General features: G+C 57.4%; 1 protein-coding gene across 7 annotated transcripts in view; it reads left to right on the top strand.

The window, feature by feature from the left end:
• Window positions 1-16,447, top strand: part of KCNIP2 (potassium voltage-gated channel interacting protein 2) — a 46,187-nt gene that overhangs the window by 16,324 nt on the left and 13,416 nt on the right. The window contains exon 1 of one of the 7 annotated variants that reach the window (XM_071748479.1): window positions 1,203-4,309. The exons of 4 other annotated variants lie outside the window; for them this stretch is intronic. In XM_071748479.1, the coding sequence (XP_071604580.1) occupies window positions 4,222-4,309 (88 nt within the window). In that variant the 5' untranslated portion in view covers window positions 1,203-4,221. Of the gene's footprint in view, window positions 1-1,202; window positions 4,310-6,858; window positions 8,525-11,892; window positions 12,016-16,447 lie in introns of those variants that run through there. 2 more of the 7 variants (XM_071748478.1, XM_071748482.1) reach the window with 2 other exon arrangements.

Here is a 16,447-nt window from a genome sequence, read left to right as displayed (position 1 = left end):
CTTTGCACAGGCACCAGGAGACCCATGAACAACTGCTGGCCCTGAAGACCTTGATCCAGCCACCCCATGGGTTTGCCTATGGCGTGCTGAGCAGCCTGCAAGCATTGTGCCTGTTCCCTTCCTTCTGTTTATCTTTCATTCTTCCCCTTCTCTTTGTGGCTGTGCTCATGAATATTTCATGGCCAGGAACCGTGAATTCCCTCTGCTGCTCCCTGCCCCAGCGTTTCCACAGCAGGTACCGGCCCAGATGTCGGTGGCTTTGGAAGGTGCCTGCCAAGAAGCCATTTCAGGAGGAGCAGATCAGGGCAGGGAGGGAAGTAATGGCTCTAATGTGGATAGCTGTGTCGTGTCCCCCCTCCCCGGCGGTGCTGTCCCTTTTGCCTTCCAGGGAGTGCCAGGGCAGCGTGGTGGCCATGTGTCCATGCCCGGGTGGCCTTCACGGTTCCCGTGCATCCCTGCACACGTGTGCACGGCCTTGCCCCGGTGGTCACGCTTGCCTGCGCGCTCCGACACGACTGCACGTCGTCCCCTCCTGTCCCCCGTGTGCCACCAGCCGCCACAGCCGTCTGAGTGAACCCTGTCCCCGACTCACCTCCCCGTGGTCCTGTCGCGGCGGCTGAGCTGTGCGGGGGCTCCTCTTAGCGTCAGACAGCGGTAACGGCACCGGAACATTACAGAGCCTGGGTCACACCGAGCCGTGGCACCGCACACGCCTTGCGTGAGCTGCCCTGGGCTCCCGTGGGGGGTGTCCCGGCACAGCCCCAAAACCTTCAGGCAAGAGGGGCTGGGGAAGGGGAAAGTGAGGGGAGGGGAGGGGAACAATTCTGCTGTCTTGTTGGGGTTGGTGAACTGGGGGATGATTTTGCTCTCCCATCTCCCTGAATTTGCCATTTATATCCTAGGGTGGGGATCTGGGCGAGTCCTCAGGGTAGGCTCAGCACTGGGAGGTGTGGGGCAGCTGCTCCTACTGCCAGAGCACCTGTGGGGGAGCAGGGCGTTGGTATTCCTCCTTCCCGCTGCTGTGGCTCTAGCAATGCTGTGTCCCCTTCTGGGGACCCAGCAGGTGCTGTGGGAACATAGGCTCTCTCAAAACATCCCTATGGAAGATGACATCCTTTGCCCTGCAAGACATTATGGGGCCTGAGGTTTTCGTGGGGTTGGGGCAGGGGCCCTCCTTGGTGGGGGAGTGGGTCTGGGAGATGCACAGTGGGGCAGGAAGCTGGTGGGGTGCACCCTGCAGTGGCACCCATCGTGGCTGTGACCCAGGTGACAGATTGTCAGCAAGAAAGTGTGTGTAAGACTGGGCTCAACAGCCCTGCTCTGTGGCTTCTTTTTTATTTCTGCTGTATTCCTTGTCTTGCCAGAGGAGAGGTGCGTCAGTGACCGAGTGGCTTTGCTGCCCTTCTGCAGTCCCTGGTGCAAGCCTGGGGAGTGTGTGCTCAGCAGGAGCCCTGGGGTGGGAACAAGCCAGCTCACATCTCTTTGCAATCCACCATCCTTGTAAAAGGATGGATCTGCTGGGGTTGCTAGGTGCGGTGGGAGAGGACAGTCCCCTAGCTCAGTGTGTGTGGTCCCCACACTGCTTCTGTTTTGATACAGTGCATGAGGGTCTCTCTGGAGAGCCAAGGGCCAACTTGGAGGGGTGATGCTCCTTTGGAAATGGCTGTCTGGTTCTGGACTATCTGTATGTAGCACCTAGGGATGCTGGTGGACATTTGCGCCTGGAGATGGGGTGGGTGACATCAGTGCTGGGCTCTTCTGTCCCACTGTGTCCCTGCAGGCTGGTGCGGGGTGGTCCATGCATGCTGATGGAGGGTATATGCTCTCTCCTGTCTTGTATGGCTGTCATGACCAGGGTGCACAAAACAGCCTTGCATCCCCCACCTGATCTGGCTCCCAAGCAGATGGATTTAGGTTTTGGGACGATCTGTAAGCTTCATTTGCTGTCAGGTCGTGCGGGCTCTGGCACCCTCCTGTGGCTGTTCTGCCATTTCTCCTGTATTCTTTCTGGGATGCTGCAGTTGCTTCGGGATGGGCTGTGCGGGCTGGTCCCGGCGGGGACGCCGTGCAGCTGGATGTCTCTCACAGCATGGGGAACCTCTGCGTTTTCAGGATTTGGCCTTGTGTCACACAACTCACGGAGCCTGATTGTTGCGAGAAACTATCCCGGCGTGTTTGTTTTGTGAGTCTAATCCAGAACAGGGCTCCTAGATACTGCAGATAAGGATGAGGGTCCTAGACCCCTGATCTGTCCCTGAAAGGGACTGGGCACCACTGGGAGCCCAGATTTCTTAGCTTTCAGCTGTGTGCAGGAGGTCTTCAGGGGTAAGGGTCAATTGGGATGTTGCATTCACAGACTGGCCCTGCAGCTATGCCTTTACATCCACTGAGCTGCCCACTCTGCCTCTGCTGGCCTGGGCCATCCCCTTCCTCCTGTAGAGCTGATGTGCCTCGCAGCCCTTGACTGGCCAAGGCTTTGCGGATGTACTGTGGTAGGGCTGCAAACCCCTGTTCTACTGTGTCATGTCTTGATGTAGGGACTCTCCAAACCTGGCTCAGCCCTGCAATGACTGGTGCAGCATCCCCCAGTGTCCGTCCCTGCCCTCTCCTAGGGCACTGTCTGCCCTGTGGGAGCTCTCTGTTGGAAGGCTTTCTCCCTTTGCAACATAATAGTCATAGAGGGCTTGGTTTGGAGGGAATGGCCCTTCATTTAGGGAGCAGGAGGTGAGGTTGTGCCATACCAACCCCTGGGGGGGAGGCTTCTTCCCCTTCCCTGGGGGGTCCTTGTTGAGGCATTATTAGGGACTGGGAAGTCTGGCTGTTCCTGGCTGGATCATGCCTGCACCCTGCTTCCCATCCCTGAGGGAGCAGAAGCTGTATTTTCCATCAAGTCTTTCTTTTTTTTTTTTTTTTTCTTTGCTTCCTCCCCCATTAATAGGAGATGACGCCTATGAAATAATAGAGTCTGGATGAATGCAGAGCTGTGGGTGTAATATGGAAAGGGAACTGCAACTGGGAAAATGGGAATTGGGGAAGGGATGTGGTCACCAGTCTGCACAGACCATTTTTGGGCTGGCTCTGGGAGCAGGGAAATCCCATCACTGCCACACACCAGACTCGGTTCTGCCTCTGACATACTGTGCAAGCTAGCAACTCTCTTCCAGGCTGAGATTTGGAGAGAGCACCTCCCAGTCTGGACAGTCTGGGAGTCTGACTCCTCTTCCTTCCAAACTTGCACTGATCCTTGTCTCCTCCCCCTGAGTGGAGCCATCGGGAGCGCGTGGTCTGTGCCCAGATGATGCTTGAGGTGCTGGAGTTCTGTTGCCACAGGGATGCAGGACACTCAAAGTGTTGGATGGTTGATGCCTGGGGATGCAGGACACTTGCAGCACCGGCTGGACAGAACGGATGATTGATGCCCAGGGATGCAGGATGCTCATAGTGGGAGCAGAGGGGAGACGCTTAAGGATGCAGGATGCTCTCAGTGCCGGCTCCCCTCCGGAAGGAGCATCCTTCCCTGCTCTTGGACAGAGGCAGCACTGGGATGCAGCAGTGCCTCATTGGTCAGCAGGACCTGTGGAGTCTGCGGGTTGCCATACCAACCTGCCTCTGGTTCCCGGCCAGCTGGGGCGTGAAGTGCCGGGTCGAGCGTGTGACAAGGGGCGGACCAGGAGCCGGGGCAACCCGGGGTTCTGCCAGTCAAGGAGGCATACATCTGCCTCTCCCGGAGAGCTGGCTGGCACGACTGGGCTCCCCAGCCCCGAGCATCCCCCTGCTGCCACTCCCTGCCTCTCCTTACAACTTTGCAACGCGGAGGGGGCTGGCACGGTACTGGGGGAAGTGGGTTCTCTCCGGCACCCCGCTCCATCTCCGAGCTTGCGGTCAGCTTTCGTGTGCCTAAACCCTAGGAGTGGCATCGCCGCTACCCCCCCCCGGCCCCTCTGGATCTGCAGACAGCCCGCACGGGAGCATCCCAGCACAAAACTTCCCGGCTGGCTGCCTGCCGCCTGGGAGCGGGGCCTGGCGGCTGTCGTGCTGCCGGGCGCTGCCGGTGCCCTCTCCGCCGGGCTGGACCTGCCGCCGATGCCTGCAGGCTTCTCCCGCGCAAGGAAGGCTCTGTCCTCCCCCGGGCATCGCTTGCTATTCGGAGGAGCTGGGGGGCTATTCGCCAGCTGGGAGGGGGTGAGACTGGGTCCCTCCCCGATACTGTGAGCTGGAGCCATGAGCCACTGCCAGCAGCGCTGCAAGAGGCAGCTGGGCCGGGTGATCCGCTTCTTCTACCAGTTTCTCACCGGGACCCTCTCCCAAGGTAGGTGCTGCTCTGGGGCCCATGGGAAGGGTTCTGTTCTGCAGGTGTATGTGTCTCTGTCTGGTGGAGTCTGTGGGATTGTTTGGGGAGGAGGGAGAAATGCTGTTTAGGTGCTGAGTGGTGCTGAGCTATTCAGTCCCAGGTGGACAGGGTTGCACTGGGGTCTGTGTGGGGCAAAGCTGGAGGTGCTCACAGGAGGCAATGACAGCCCCTAAAGGTCCCCTGTGGACCTGGGCTGAGAAGAATGTTTTACTTGTGAGGGAACTGGTGCAGAGTGGAGCGTGAGAAAACTACCGTGCAAATAAATCACAGCTGGCCTGACCCTTCCCTGCCATTCCAGGCATCTGCTGCCTCCATCCAGCTTGATGGAGTCCTGGTTGCGCCCATGGGCTGGGGCAGGGACACACCCTGGTGCCTGCATCCACCCATGTTCATATCCTGGGATGCCACTTGGTTCTGAGAAAAGATCTGTGTGCCCCTCAGTTTGCTGTCAGAGCCACGGTGGTACCTGTGTCCCCCTGCCAGGCCGTGCTTATTCCAGGCAGCTGGTCAGGACCCCTTTCCCAGGTGCGATTCCCACCTCCTGACCATGATGGACACATTTTAGGGAGGTTGTTCTGTGCCTGTATGTGCCAAGACCCTCAATGCCTGGCTCCTGTCACCATCCTCATGTTCCCATACCTGGGGTAGGTTGCCCTCCCCATGGCCTGGCCCTGCTGAGGACCCTTGAGCTGCAAACTCACTGGTGCTGGGGAGGGGTGGTGCTTTTCCCATGCTAGGAGCATGGGAAAGGCCTTGTTGGGCCAATGTGGCAGCGTCACACCTTGGAGCAGGGCTGAGACTTGCACTGCCCTTGCTGGGGCCCAGACTGCCCAGAAAAAGCCTTCCCAGTCTCTGTTCCCTCCTTACCCATGGGAGACCCTGGGTGTTCCCATCCCATGCCTGTTCCTAGTGCCAGGGGATGGTGGGGGTACCCTGGGTGCAACACTGGGGGCTGAGACACTGAGTGGTTTCTGCCCTGTGAGCCATGCCCAGATGCCATGCCTCTTCCCTGCACACAGGGATGATCTGAGCTCTGGGAAACCTTCCCCTTGGGTATTTTCCACCACTTCCCAGCCCTGTGGGCCCTTCAGCTCTCCACAGCAGCCCACAACATGGTGAGAGGGGCAGAGGTGCCAGGGTAAGTGTGGGCCTGGTGGAGTGGCGTGCCAGGCTCTGGAGGCTGAGTGTGCCTGCAGGCAGTGCCGGGTCTGTCCCTCCTGGCTGGCTCCATTGGGCATTAGCCAACAAGCCTGGAGCAGAGCGGGCAGAGGATGAGTCAGCTGAGTCCCACCCTGGGTCTGAGGGGCAGAGCTGCAGGTGATGGAACAGAGTGCTGGAAGGGGAACTCAGGGTGCTCTGGTCTCCACAACTTGCAAGGATGTCCTGTAGGTCCTTGTTGTGGTGTCCTGGGCCTTTTGGCTGGGCACTGTGGGACTGGGTCTGTAGAGGGTGACACTGGTCTCTGGGCTGGCCATATGTAGTGCCAAGTGGCCCAAAGGGCTTGGGCCCACCAGCTGCTGGGGTGTGCAGGGTGGCCATGTTGCAAAGACCTGGGATGGGTGCAGAGGACAAGGCTGGTAGGGCAGGATCCAGCTTCTCACCCTCTTCTCAGAGTCCTCCCAAGCTGTGGGAGAAAAGTGGGGTGAAACCCAGAGCTGGGCAGGTCTGTGCCCCAATAAGGCTTGGATCTTGGGGCTGGGAAGGGAAGGTGGGGTTTGTACAACCTTCTCCTCTCTGCAGCACCTGATTCTCCACAGACACTGCTCTGCTCCATGTGGCACATGGGCCACCTGGATGCTGTCCCACCTCCATGCTCTTTTCTCCCCTGTCAGCCATTTTTGGGGTGCAGTGAGCCTCTCTGCCTTCCCTGAAGAGGTGAAGGAGGTCCTGCAGAGCTTACTGCTGGGGTGCTTGGCTGGGCAGACCCTGGGGTGGGATGTCCTGCTGGGCACCCTGGGGAGATAGCCAAGGACGAGTCACTGATGGGGGGAAAGAGAAATGACTCAATCAATTAACCAGATTAAAACTGTGACTTCACCTCCCAAAAATAGCATTTCGCCAATATTTTAATGTGCTTATTAATAATCTGCTCGTGCTCTGATTAGCAGCAAGGTAATAAGGGATCAGCTGTAACCTAAATTTAACTCTCCCTAATGGATGATGGCCCCAAGAATCAAAAAAAAAAAAAAAAAAAAAGAGGCTTCTATCCATCAAGCTGCTCCCACAGTGGGTCAGCAGCACCTGAGGGTCCTGGGCAGCTGCTGTCCAGCTGTGCCCAGGGACTGTCATGTCTGCTATGGCCCAGTTGGTCCTGTGGCACATTTTAGGGGGTAGTGCCATTGGTAGTGTCTGTGGCACCAGGCTATGAGGATCCAAGAGGCAGTCACAGAGGTAGCTGCCCTGTAGGGCAGAACCTAAATATTGACAAGGTCTGTGGTCCCCTCCTGAAGAGTTATGGGTGACTGTCCTGCTCTTTCCCCATAGGGCAGAACCTAAATATTGACAAGGTCTGTGGTCCCCTCCTGAAGAGTTATGGGTGACTGTCCTGCTCTTTCCCCATCTCCTCCCATCCTGCAGTGGGGGACAGGTTCCCATGCCCAGGTTATCATGGTGCTGAGATGATGGGACCCACCAGCTATCTACCTGATGGCTCTCGATTTTGCCCACTGCATGCCTGTGCTGTACTGTGGGCACAGAGCTGCTTTCTGGGGAAGGAGCCTCCCAGCCACTTCTATTTATGGACAGTGGGTGGCTGGCGGGGTGGTTAATTTTAGACAGGTAGCAATGCTGAGCTGCTGGCAGTGCTGGAGAGCCAGGGTGGGGATGTCTGAGCAGCAGGATGCTTCACAGCTGTTATTGTCACATCCTGAAGTGGGACAGGTGGCAAAGACTCAGTGCCAGCCTGAGCTGGCTGTCCTGGCACAGCTGTGCCACCATCCCCAGCACTGGGCCCATGCTGGGCTACTTTGCCATCCTGACCCACGTGGATGCTCAGAGCAGCTGGTCTTGGTGGAGAGAAAAGTGAAGTAGGACAGACAGTCATTTGAGTTCTGTGCCCTGAAAGGGGCATAGTGTGGGTAATGCAGTGCTCCTCACCCCTGGGTGGCCATGTGCCCTTGTGGTAGCTGCAGGGCTGGGTATGGTACATCTTGTATGCAAAGAGGTGTTGGGGTGAAACACTTGGGTGTGGCATCTTCTTCAGCTGCATATCCCATGAGGTGGGGCTAGGTGTGGTCTGGGGACCAGAGATGTCTCAGGCATGGCTGCAGGTTTGGGGTCTGCTAATGAGTGTGCCTAAATTCACAGTGGCACTATCTGAGTGCCCCTGGTGTTGCAGAGCAGGAACCAGGCTGGCTGGCTCTGGCTTGAAGCTGAGGAAGTGGAGGCTAATCTCGGGCATCCCCAGGAAGATGCTGTGCTGGGGCACAGAGGACACGATGCCAGTGCCTTTCTGCCTGACCCCACTGTCTGGGCCAGCAGGGCTGTGGAGATGCATTCCTCCAAGTCCCGGTGTCTGAAGCAAGGATGGACACAGTCATCCCAGCAGAGATCCTGGCGTTTGCCAATCCTGGGCTGCATCATCGCTCCCTGAGGAGTCCAGTTTCCAGGACTCCCAGATCCTCCTGCGAGATGCCAGTGAGGGGCTGAGTCCTGAGTGTTCTGGGGTCACCAGTGAACTCAGAGCAGCCACCACGCTGTGGTGATGCCTTGTTGGCCCTGCCAACAAGGAGACTCAGCCACATGTGTAGTGAGCCTCATCTGTGCTCTGCCCCCTGCTTCCTTCTCCTGGTTGATGGTGCCACTCTCCCCCCGGGCCAGGAGGGTTATTTTTAACTGTTTGCCATGTGCTGCCTGAGCACAATTAAGGTAATTGGTTTGGGAGCCTGGCTCTCACAGGCTGCTCCCAATTACCTGCCTGCCTGCCTGCCCGTGCGGCCCCCCGCCTTCCTGCCCGTGGTGGTGGCTCCTCCGTGGGGGGGGACTGCTGGGACAGGGCTGCCCCAGATAGTGACGGGGCTGGTCTGGGGGCACGAGCAGGCACAGGGGATGGAGCCATGGAGAGGACACCCTTGCACAATGACAGCCTGCTCTATGCCTCCCTGATTGCCATCCTTCTCCTCATCTCCTATTGGTTCACCACCCGCTGCTTCAAAATCATCAGTGGCATCGAAGGTATGGGGTTGGGGGCATGGGGGGACAGGGTGGTACTGGCCTGTCCTTTTCCATTCCACAAACTAAGTAGTGAGGCAAGCTGGGCTCTTGGTATGGGAGAGGGGGATTGGGGACCCCCATTTCTATCTCTATGAGGCACCTGAATCTCCTCTTCAGTCACTTTATTAATCCCACCTGGTCCTGCTCCTGCTCCTGCTCCTGCTCCTGCTCCTCTATGTGTGAGAGCAGTGGGTGGCAGCCATGGCCAAGCTGCTGCCGTGCCTAGGGATTCTTCAGGGGTGTCTGGTTCTGCTGTGCTGCCAGCCTCCAGGTACCACTGCTCCCCACTGCGGGATGGGGATGCAGCCAAGCTCCACAGTGCCTCCATCTCTGTGGGGGGTGCCAAGTGCTGGGACCTCAACCTGTATTTTGGGGCTCTTCGTCCCTTTGGCATGATCTATATCTTTGCTCCTCAGCTGGTGAGTTAGGGAGCTCTGGGATGTGGTGAGGGTCCTGGTGAAGGGTCTCTCCATGCCCCAACACAGTGGGATCTGTGTGTGCTGAAGGCTTTGCAGGATCAGACCCCTAAGCCGAGGAACAGGGCAGGATGGGTGGCACTGGCATTACTGGTCTGGGAATGGGCAAGACCTCTCCTGCCTGGGGTGTCTATTTTTCCATTCATCCGTGTGACCTCTCCCTGCACATCTCATCCAGGGCCTGTTGGCTCTTTCCATGGCATGGCCAAACACTGGCTGGCTGCTGGGTCGAGGAACCACCCCTGGGAGCCATGGCACTTGACAGGGTAGGGAACAAATCCCTGACCCACTTCTGTCAGGGTACATATGTTTCAAATGGCCTTTTGAGCATTCCTTGCGGGGGGCTGCAGGTCTGGCTCAGTGGGTAAAGCCCCACATGTGAGCCCTATATGTCTTCTCCATTCTCAGAGTAGCTCTGGATGGAGGAGTACCCCTTGAGTGAGGCAAGAGGGTAGTCCCCTGGTGCCCCAGCCCATCTGGAGTTGCTCTTGTTGGGAGCCAATGTGCACTGAGCAAGTTTTGGGGATGGTGGGAGCTGGGGTCTGGTGCTGTGTGTGGCAATGGGACATGGGACCAGCACTGGGTGTCTGTGTCGGTCCTGGTGGGATCCTGGTTCATGCCAGCAGTAACAGTGGAGGAGTTTTATTGGTGGCTCCAGTGTGGAAATGAGTAATCCTGACACAGCGACTGGTGGGTCAGTGCTCTCCAGGGGAGGCTGGCTGGCACAGGATGGGCTCAAGGGCAATAAGGGAAGCTGTCATTTGGTGAGTGACCTAACCCTGCATCCTGCAGCCTCAGCATCCCATGAGACTGTCAGAGATGCATGAGAGGCTGACGATGGACCCCTCAGGTGGGCTGAGCAGATCTGCTTTGCAGAGGAGCTGCCCCAAACCCCCTTTGCTGGGTCAGGCTGGAGGGGCTCCTCTACAGCTGTTTATGGCCAAAATCAGGTTGCATAAATAGCTCCATGTTGTGTGTGATAGGCATTGGCCCTGGGGGTAGCTAGAGGTGAGGGGAGAGGATGGGTTGCAACCAGGACTCAGCAAGAAAAGTGGCTTTAAAAATGCAGTTGGCCTCAGTAGGAAACCTCTTCTGAGAGTGCAACAGGTCTGTGCTTCCCTGTCCCCAAAAGGACTGGCTTGGGAGGGGGAACCATTGGGAGCCAGACTGCTGAAATGCAGGCTCAGTACCTGGAAACCTGCCTCTTTCCAAGAAAGTGAAATGTCAGGTGCTTAAACTTCCAACCTGAAGGATGTTTCCCAGGGGAGGACTTTCATCTCTCTCCCCAAGCTGCCTCTGATGCATCACTGGCAACTTTTACTAGTGTCAGAGCCTTGGGAGCATGCCCAAGGCAGGCAGATGCTGGGTAGCCCAGCTGTGCTGTGACCTCAGGCTGAGCCTCCAGTCATCTATGTCCCCTGCCAGGGGACAAAACTGCAACCTTCTGGGCTGAGAATAGGGGTCTTGGTGGGGGTTCTGTGCCTGGGGGTTGGTGTGGGGCAGCCCTGCTGGGAGTTCTTGCCAGCATCAGCCAGCACCTCCACCCTCCCCTCCCCTTCCCTCTTGGGTGTCCCAGGGTGATATCCCTGGTGACATATGTCTCCTGTGACACAAAGACAAGGAGGAAAAGAATCTTTCTGCTTCGTTCTCATTTGAAGGCTCCTTTGTGGGGGCAGGAGGTAATACCACCTGTATCTGGGGCAGCCGGGTACCAGTGGCAGCTCCTGGAGGGGAAAAAAATGGAGTGGGGAGCAGCAGTGGCATAGGGGCTGGAGTTGGGATGAGTCTTGTGGAGCTGGGATGTGAGACTCATATACCTGGGTATGGCAGTGCCAGTGGTGTTCCCAGGAGAAGCCACAAACCCCAGGGGGTACTGAGCCCTGGTGATGGGGCAGGGATCAGTGGGTACCTGTCTCCCAGCTGGTCCCTGTGGCCTGTGATGGAGCAGCCAGGCAAGGGCTGGGATGATATTAAAAAAAAATGTGGCAGCTAAATATAGCCCCGTTGGCTGTGTGTGGATGTGTGCTCGAGCCACGTGGACTCCTGGGTTCACCCTCTGCCTCCAGCTGTTGTGCGACCTTGACTGGGTGCCTTGGTCCTGCTGTGTCCCCAGCTTCTGTGTCCCCTCCTCTCTTGCCTGTTGCTGTGCTGCCTGCACTGCTAGATGCAGTGTCTCCAGCTCTCCTGTTGCCCCAGCTCTGCTCCTCATCTCCCCTTAGCTCTCCCTGTGAGACAGCCAGACCCATCGTCTCCTCAGAAATAGGGCAGCTGGACAAGTTGCCCCAGATTCCCCCCCAGGAGAGGATTGTGGGAACTTTGGGGTGCTCAGCTGTGATGGTCCCCATGCAGTAGCCACACACATGGGGCACAGAGGACAAGTCTGAGTCATCTCCATCCTGGATGTTTAGCCAGTGCCCAATGTCCTGTCCCCTCCCCATGCCCCCCCTGGGAACTGAGAGCCTTTTAATATCTGCGGCCCGTTTCCTTAGCAACTGCATTAAGCAAATCGATGGAGGTGGTGTCATTGGAATGGGAGGGCATGCCTCCTTTCCCCCTCGGCCCCCCCATCCCTGCCAAACCCCCACGCCTCCCTCTGCTTGGCCTCTCTCCACTCTTTCTTGCAGGCACGGCCCTGCTCTGCCTGGGCTCTGGGCTCCTGGAGCCACCTGCCACAGCTCCATGCTGACCCCTCGCTTACCCACAGCTGATGACGAGTGCCCTTGAGTAGAGGGGTGATAGCAAATCCCCCCTTGGGGACAGCAGCGAGCATCCATGGGGATGTGTGGTCCAGCAGCTGCAGCTCTGGGGTGAGGGGACTCCAGAACAGAAGCGGGGAGGGGGTGGAGGGTTGGGGGCCATGACACACACCCACCATGAACCTGGAAGGCCTTGAGATGATCGCAGTGCTGGTGGTCTTGGTCCTCTTCGTCAAGGTGCTGGAGCAATTTGGCCTCTTCGAGCCCGTGTCCTTGGAAGGTAACTGGTGCGGGCGGTGCTTGCTCCTCTGGGAGCACTGGGACAGCTGGTGGGTGTCCAGAGCTGTCCCCAAGGATGCTCTGAGGTTGTTGCATCCATGTGAGAGTCCTGGGATGTGGTGTCCATCTGCTGCTCATAGAGGCAAGCAGTGGGGTCCTGGTGTGAGGAGCAGGGTGTCCTGTCTACTCTGTAGACCTCTACTCTGAACCTCTACAAGGTTCCAGTGGCTGGGAACATGGGGAGGGGACAGGGCTGGCAGGGTGTCTGCTGCACAGTGGTGACTTTAGTGTGTGCAGTGGTGTCATGGACTGGGACTGTGTGTGAGCATGCAAGTGGGCACTCAGGTGTTTTCCAGCAGGAGCAAGGTGTCCCCAGTGTCTGTAGTCACCTCACCCTGAACAGCACAAATGTGTGCTGCCAGACTCAGCACCAACCTTCAGAGCAGCCAGGCTTGGGCAGGACGGGTCCCTGCTGCAACCCTTGCTCCTGGCTTTTGCCAGTACATCGTCATGGCCCCTGGGCGCGGTGGGGGGACATAGGAGGTGTGCGGAGTGCTGAGTGGTGGTGGTGGGATCACACTCACTGGAGCCCAAATCTGCTCAGCAGATTTTGTGCATGGTGGGAGGGAGGTCAGGACCACTTGGCTATGTGCTCCCTGCACTCCTAAAGGTGATATGATTCATCTGTCTGAAGGATGCTGCAGCCTGACCAGCCCCAGGTGCAGCAGCCCTGACCAGCACCCACAAGGTGAGGAGGTGATAGATGTTTTACCTGGTCCACTGGTGCCCTGGAATATTCCACTTCGATTTTGCAGCACTGGCTGTTGCACAGGGTGTTTGCAGCAGCAAACTCCAGCTCCTCTCCATGAACTGTGCCAGGGCACCCCTGGGCAGAACCCCTGGGCTGTGCCTGAGAGTGGGGAGGGAGGGGGCAGACTGGGGGATCTCTCCATCTGGCCCTGCAAGCCTGTTCGAAGGACTGGAAAGCACCCTGGATGGAAGTTTTGTTGCTGCTTAACTGCTTGTTTTGTCTCTGCTCCAGCAGCAGTGCTCCTAGATGGATTGTGCCAAGAGGGAAACTGAAGCAGGGACTGAGCTAACTGCCAGGCATCCTGCCTGAGAGCCTGGGGGGGGAGCACAGTAGCTGTGCCCAGACTGGACTCTCCTTCCCCATTTCTGCTGGTGATTTGGGGTGTGCCTCTCCCAGACCCTGTATTCCCTCTTCCCTGTGCTTTTCCTTCCCCATGCTGCCTGAAGCTTTGGACCAAAGTTGGTGGCATCAATTGTGGTTGCTCTGCAGTGTGGTGGCTCCCAGCCTCGGTGGAGATAGGGGAGACAGAGAGCTCCCCCAGCCTTGACAACAACCCTGCTGAGGGATGCAGGACAGACCTCTTGGCCTGTGTGGCTGATCCTTGCCTCAGCCATGCTCCTCCATCTCCTGGGGCACACTCCTTGTCTCTCTATAAGTGACTTTGCTCTGGCCTGGACCAAGGCAGGAGACTGGAGATATGGAGTCTTCTGTCCAGCCTTGTGCCCATCAGCCAGCACCCCTCCAGAGGGACTGGGATGGATGCTGACATGCCTGTCTCCTGTGAAGGCCTTGCTGCTAGTCCTCTCATCCTTGAGAGGACATGGTGTCCCTGTGCAGCATGCAGAAGCACACCCTGCCCCATCTCCCTCCTCCTGTATCCCCATGCTGGGGAGCTACGGGTCCTTCTGGCTCAGTTGGAGATTTACCCTAGCTGTGGCATGGGAGTGGGATCCAGGTGCCCTGTATTGACAACAGTTGCTTCTATCCCACTCCCATTTAGCCTAGAAGAGGCTCATGGGGGACCTTATCACTCTCTACAACTACCTGAAGGGAGGTTGTAGTCAGGTGGGGCAACTTCTCCCAAGCAGCTGCTGACAGGATGAGAGGTCATGGCCTGAAACTGTGTCAGGGGAGGTTTAGGTTGGATATCTAAAAGCACTTCCTCACAGAGAGGGTGATCAGGGAACTGGTGGAGTCACCATCCCTGGAGGTGCTTAAGGAAAGGCTGCATGTGGCACTTAGTGCCATGGTATAGTGAATGTCCTGGTGTTAGGTCAGAGGCTGGACATGATCTCAGAGGTCTTTTCCAGCCTCAATAATTCTGTGATTCTGTGTGATCCTCTGAAGAGAGGAACACATGGTGCTTAAGGGGCAGGAAACAGCTGAGGTTGAGCTGGGCCCTGGGCACTTTATGGGGAGTCCTGCAGGCGAGTGCCTGTGTGTTGAGACAAGTGAGATGCTGCTGCATGGGTCACACCTGCTTGGCTTGAGGAGGCAGCAGGTGGGAGACATTCTTCTCTGGGGAAGCTTCCAGGAAGTGCCAGAGTCTGGGAAGGGCTGAGCCCTTTGGGGAGGGGGGGGGTTGTTTACCAGCTGTGTCTGGACCAGCAGTGACATCTCGGAGACCGCAAAGAGCCTGAAACTGTACACTAATGGCTCAAGTCTGCTAATGGACACAGGTCCTACAGCCCACTCCAGAGCCATCAATACAACCCACCATGCTTCCCCTGCCCAGGGTGCCCTGCACAATCCTTGCCCTTCCCCTGCCCCTCCCCTGCGTGTGGCTCTCTGCCCAGGCTGTGCTGGTGGTGTCCTGGGGATGGTATGTGCCACCATAGTGATGGGCTAGGGATGGGGCACCTCCAGAGAAGACTGGAAAAATGCCCTAGCCCTGGGCAAGGGTTTGATAGGAGCAACTTGCAATGAGACCCCCTCTTGGTGGGTTCCCAAACTCAGCTGAATGAGGCCCAAAGCAACCCATCCTCCATTTGGAGCTGGCCCTTCTCTGAGTAAAGGTTTGGATGACAGTACTGGTTGTGTTCTGCACCCCCTCAGCCTGTCCCTTTGGCACTGTCCCCCATTAGATTCTGTGCAGTCAGAGGTGCTGTCTGGCAGCAGTTGTGGAGCATCTCCCATGGGTGTGCTGTGCTCCAGGATCTCTAGGGGTGATTGATGCCAGAGTTGGCATTGTTTACCAGCTGGTTGATCACTGATGGGCTATGTCACCCCACCTCTGCCCTGTGCCTGTCTCCAATCCCAGACAGCTCATGGTGGAGCTCCATATGCACTGCCAAGCTGCCTGGAGAGCTCCCAGACCCCTGTCAAGAGCTTGCTTCAGCCAAGTGCTCAGGAGGGTGCAGACGAGAAACACTATTGATTTGGGCTCCTGAAGTGCATCATCAATAATTCAGTGAAGAGTAATTGGTCCTGGCTGGGAGGAGAAGTGAGTGGGAGGTAAAAGGAGGGAGAGCTGCCCGCCTGTGCATGAATATTAGATGAAGCTGCAGATCGCTATTGGATAGCGGATTGGTGCCTGCCCGGGGCTGTCAGGGCTGTCCCTGCCTTGGCTGAATCAGGGTATGTGCATGGGGCAGGCAGGACTGGAGGTGTCTTGGAGAGCTTCTGACACAGTGTGTGATGGCTCCTGTCTTCCCTGGGGGCTGCTGCTGTTTCCCCAGAGCTGAGGATGCAGAGGGGGAAGCAGGCCTGGGGAAGGTGCCAAACCCCTACAGAGTCTGGGGAGACTGTCTGCCTGGGTAGCCTAAGTGCCACCAGCACCCCAAAGGATGCCAGGCAGGAGGGTGGTGGCAAAAAGAAGCATGGCCACCTCCTGGTGCCTGGCTCAGGGTGAGAGTCCTCCTGAAGAGGGCAGAAAATAAAGTGTCCCTGCAGCACTGGTGAGAGCAAGGCCCCGTGCCAAGCCCTTCTTTCTTTCTGCTTTCCAGGAACCCCTTTGGCAGGAGCACAGTATCTTGGCTGCAGAAGGGACCATCCCTTTGGGGTGCAGTGCCAAGGGTCCCCAAGCTCAAGGCACCATCCAGCCTGGCAGGCTTGACAGATGTGAGAAGCCAAGGGGAGATGGCAGGTAGGGTAGATCTCAGATCATTGAAATCCAGCCTACGACAGCTGCAGGAGCTCCACATTGAAGCTTGGGGTTCTCTGGGCTGGGGTGCACCCCCATGCACAGTGGATTTAACCCTTGCCTTTCCTTTTCCAAGGCCTGGCGGGTTTTTCAGCTGACTGTAGGGCAGGAAAGGGTCTGGTGGCTGAATCAGGACAGAGTTGCTAGCTCAAGGTGAGGGCTTGCAAAGCAGGAGGGGAAGGGGCAGAGGTGTATGGTAGCCGTGGCCAGGCTCTGAGTTTGAATCCCTGCATAGCTTTACAATCTGAGCTATGCTGTAGCTGGGCTGCATCCTGCCAGCACTGGGGTCTTGAGGAAGTTCTCCTGGGGACTCTACGCTCCTTTCTGTGGAGCATCTTCCACATGTTCTACACCCAGGGATGTCAGCCCTGATCAGTGCTGTGGACACAGGATGGGCTGTGATGGGCTCCTTGCATGGAGAGCATGCAGCCGGGGAAGAAGGTGACTTGGCCTTGGTCCCTTTGGCTGTGACCTCTGTAG

Source organism: Heliangelus exortis, chromosome 7 (assembly GCF_036169615.1).
Source record: "Heliangelus exortis chromosome 7, bHelExo1.hap1, whole genome shotgun sequence".
NCBI lineage: Eukaryota > Metazoa > Chordata > Aves > Apodiformes > Trochilidae > Heliangelus > Heliangelus exortis.
This window is presented reverse-complemented; position numbering and strand designations above follow the sequence as displayed.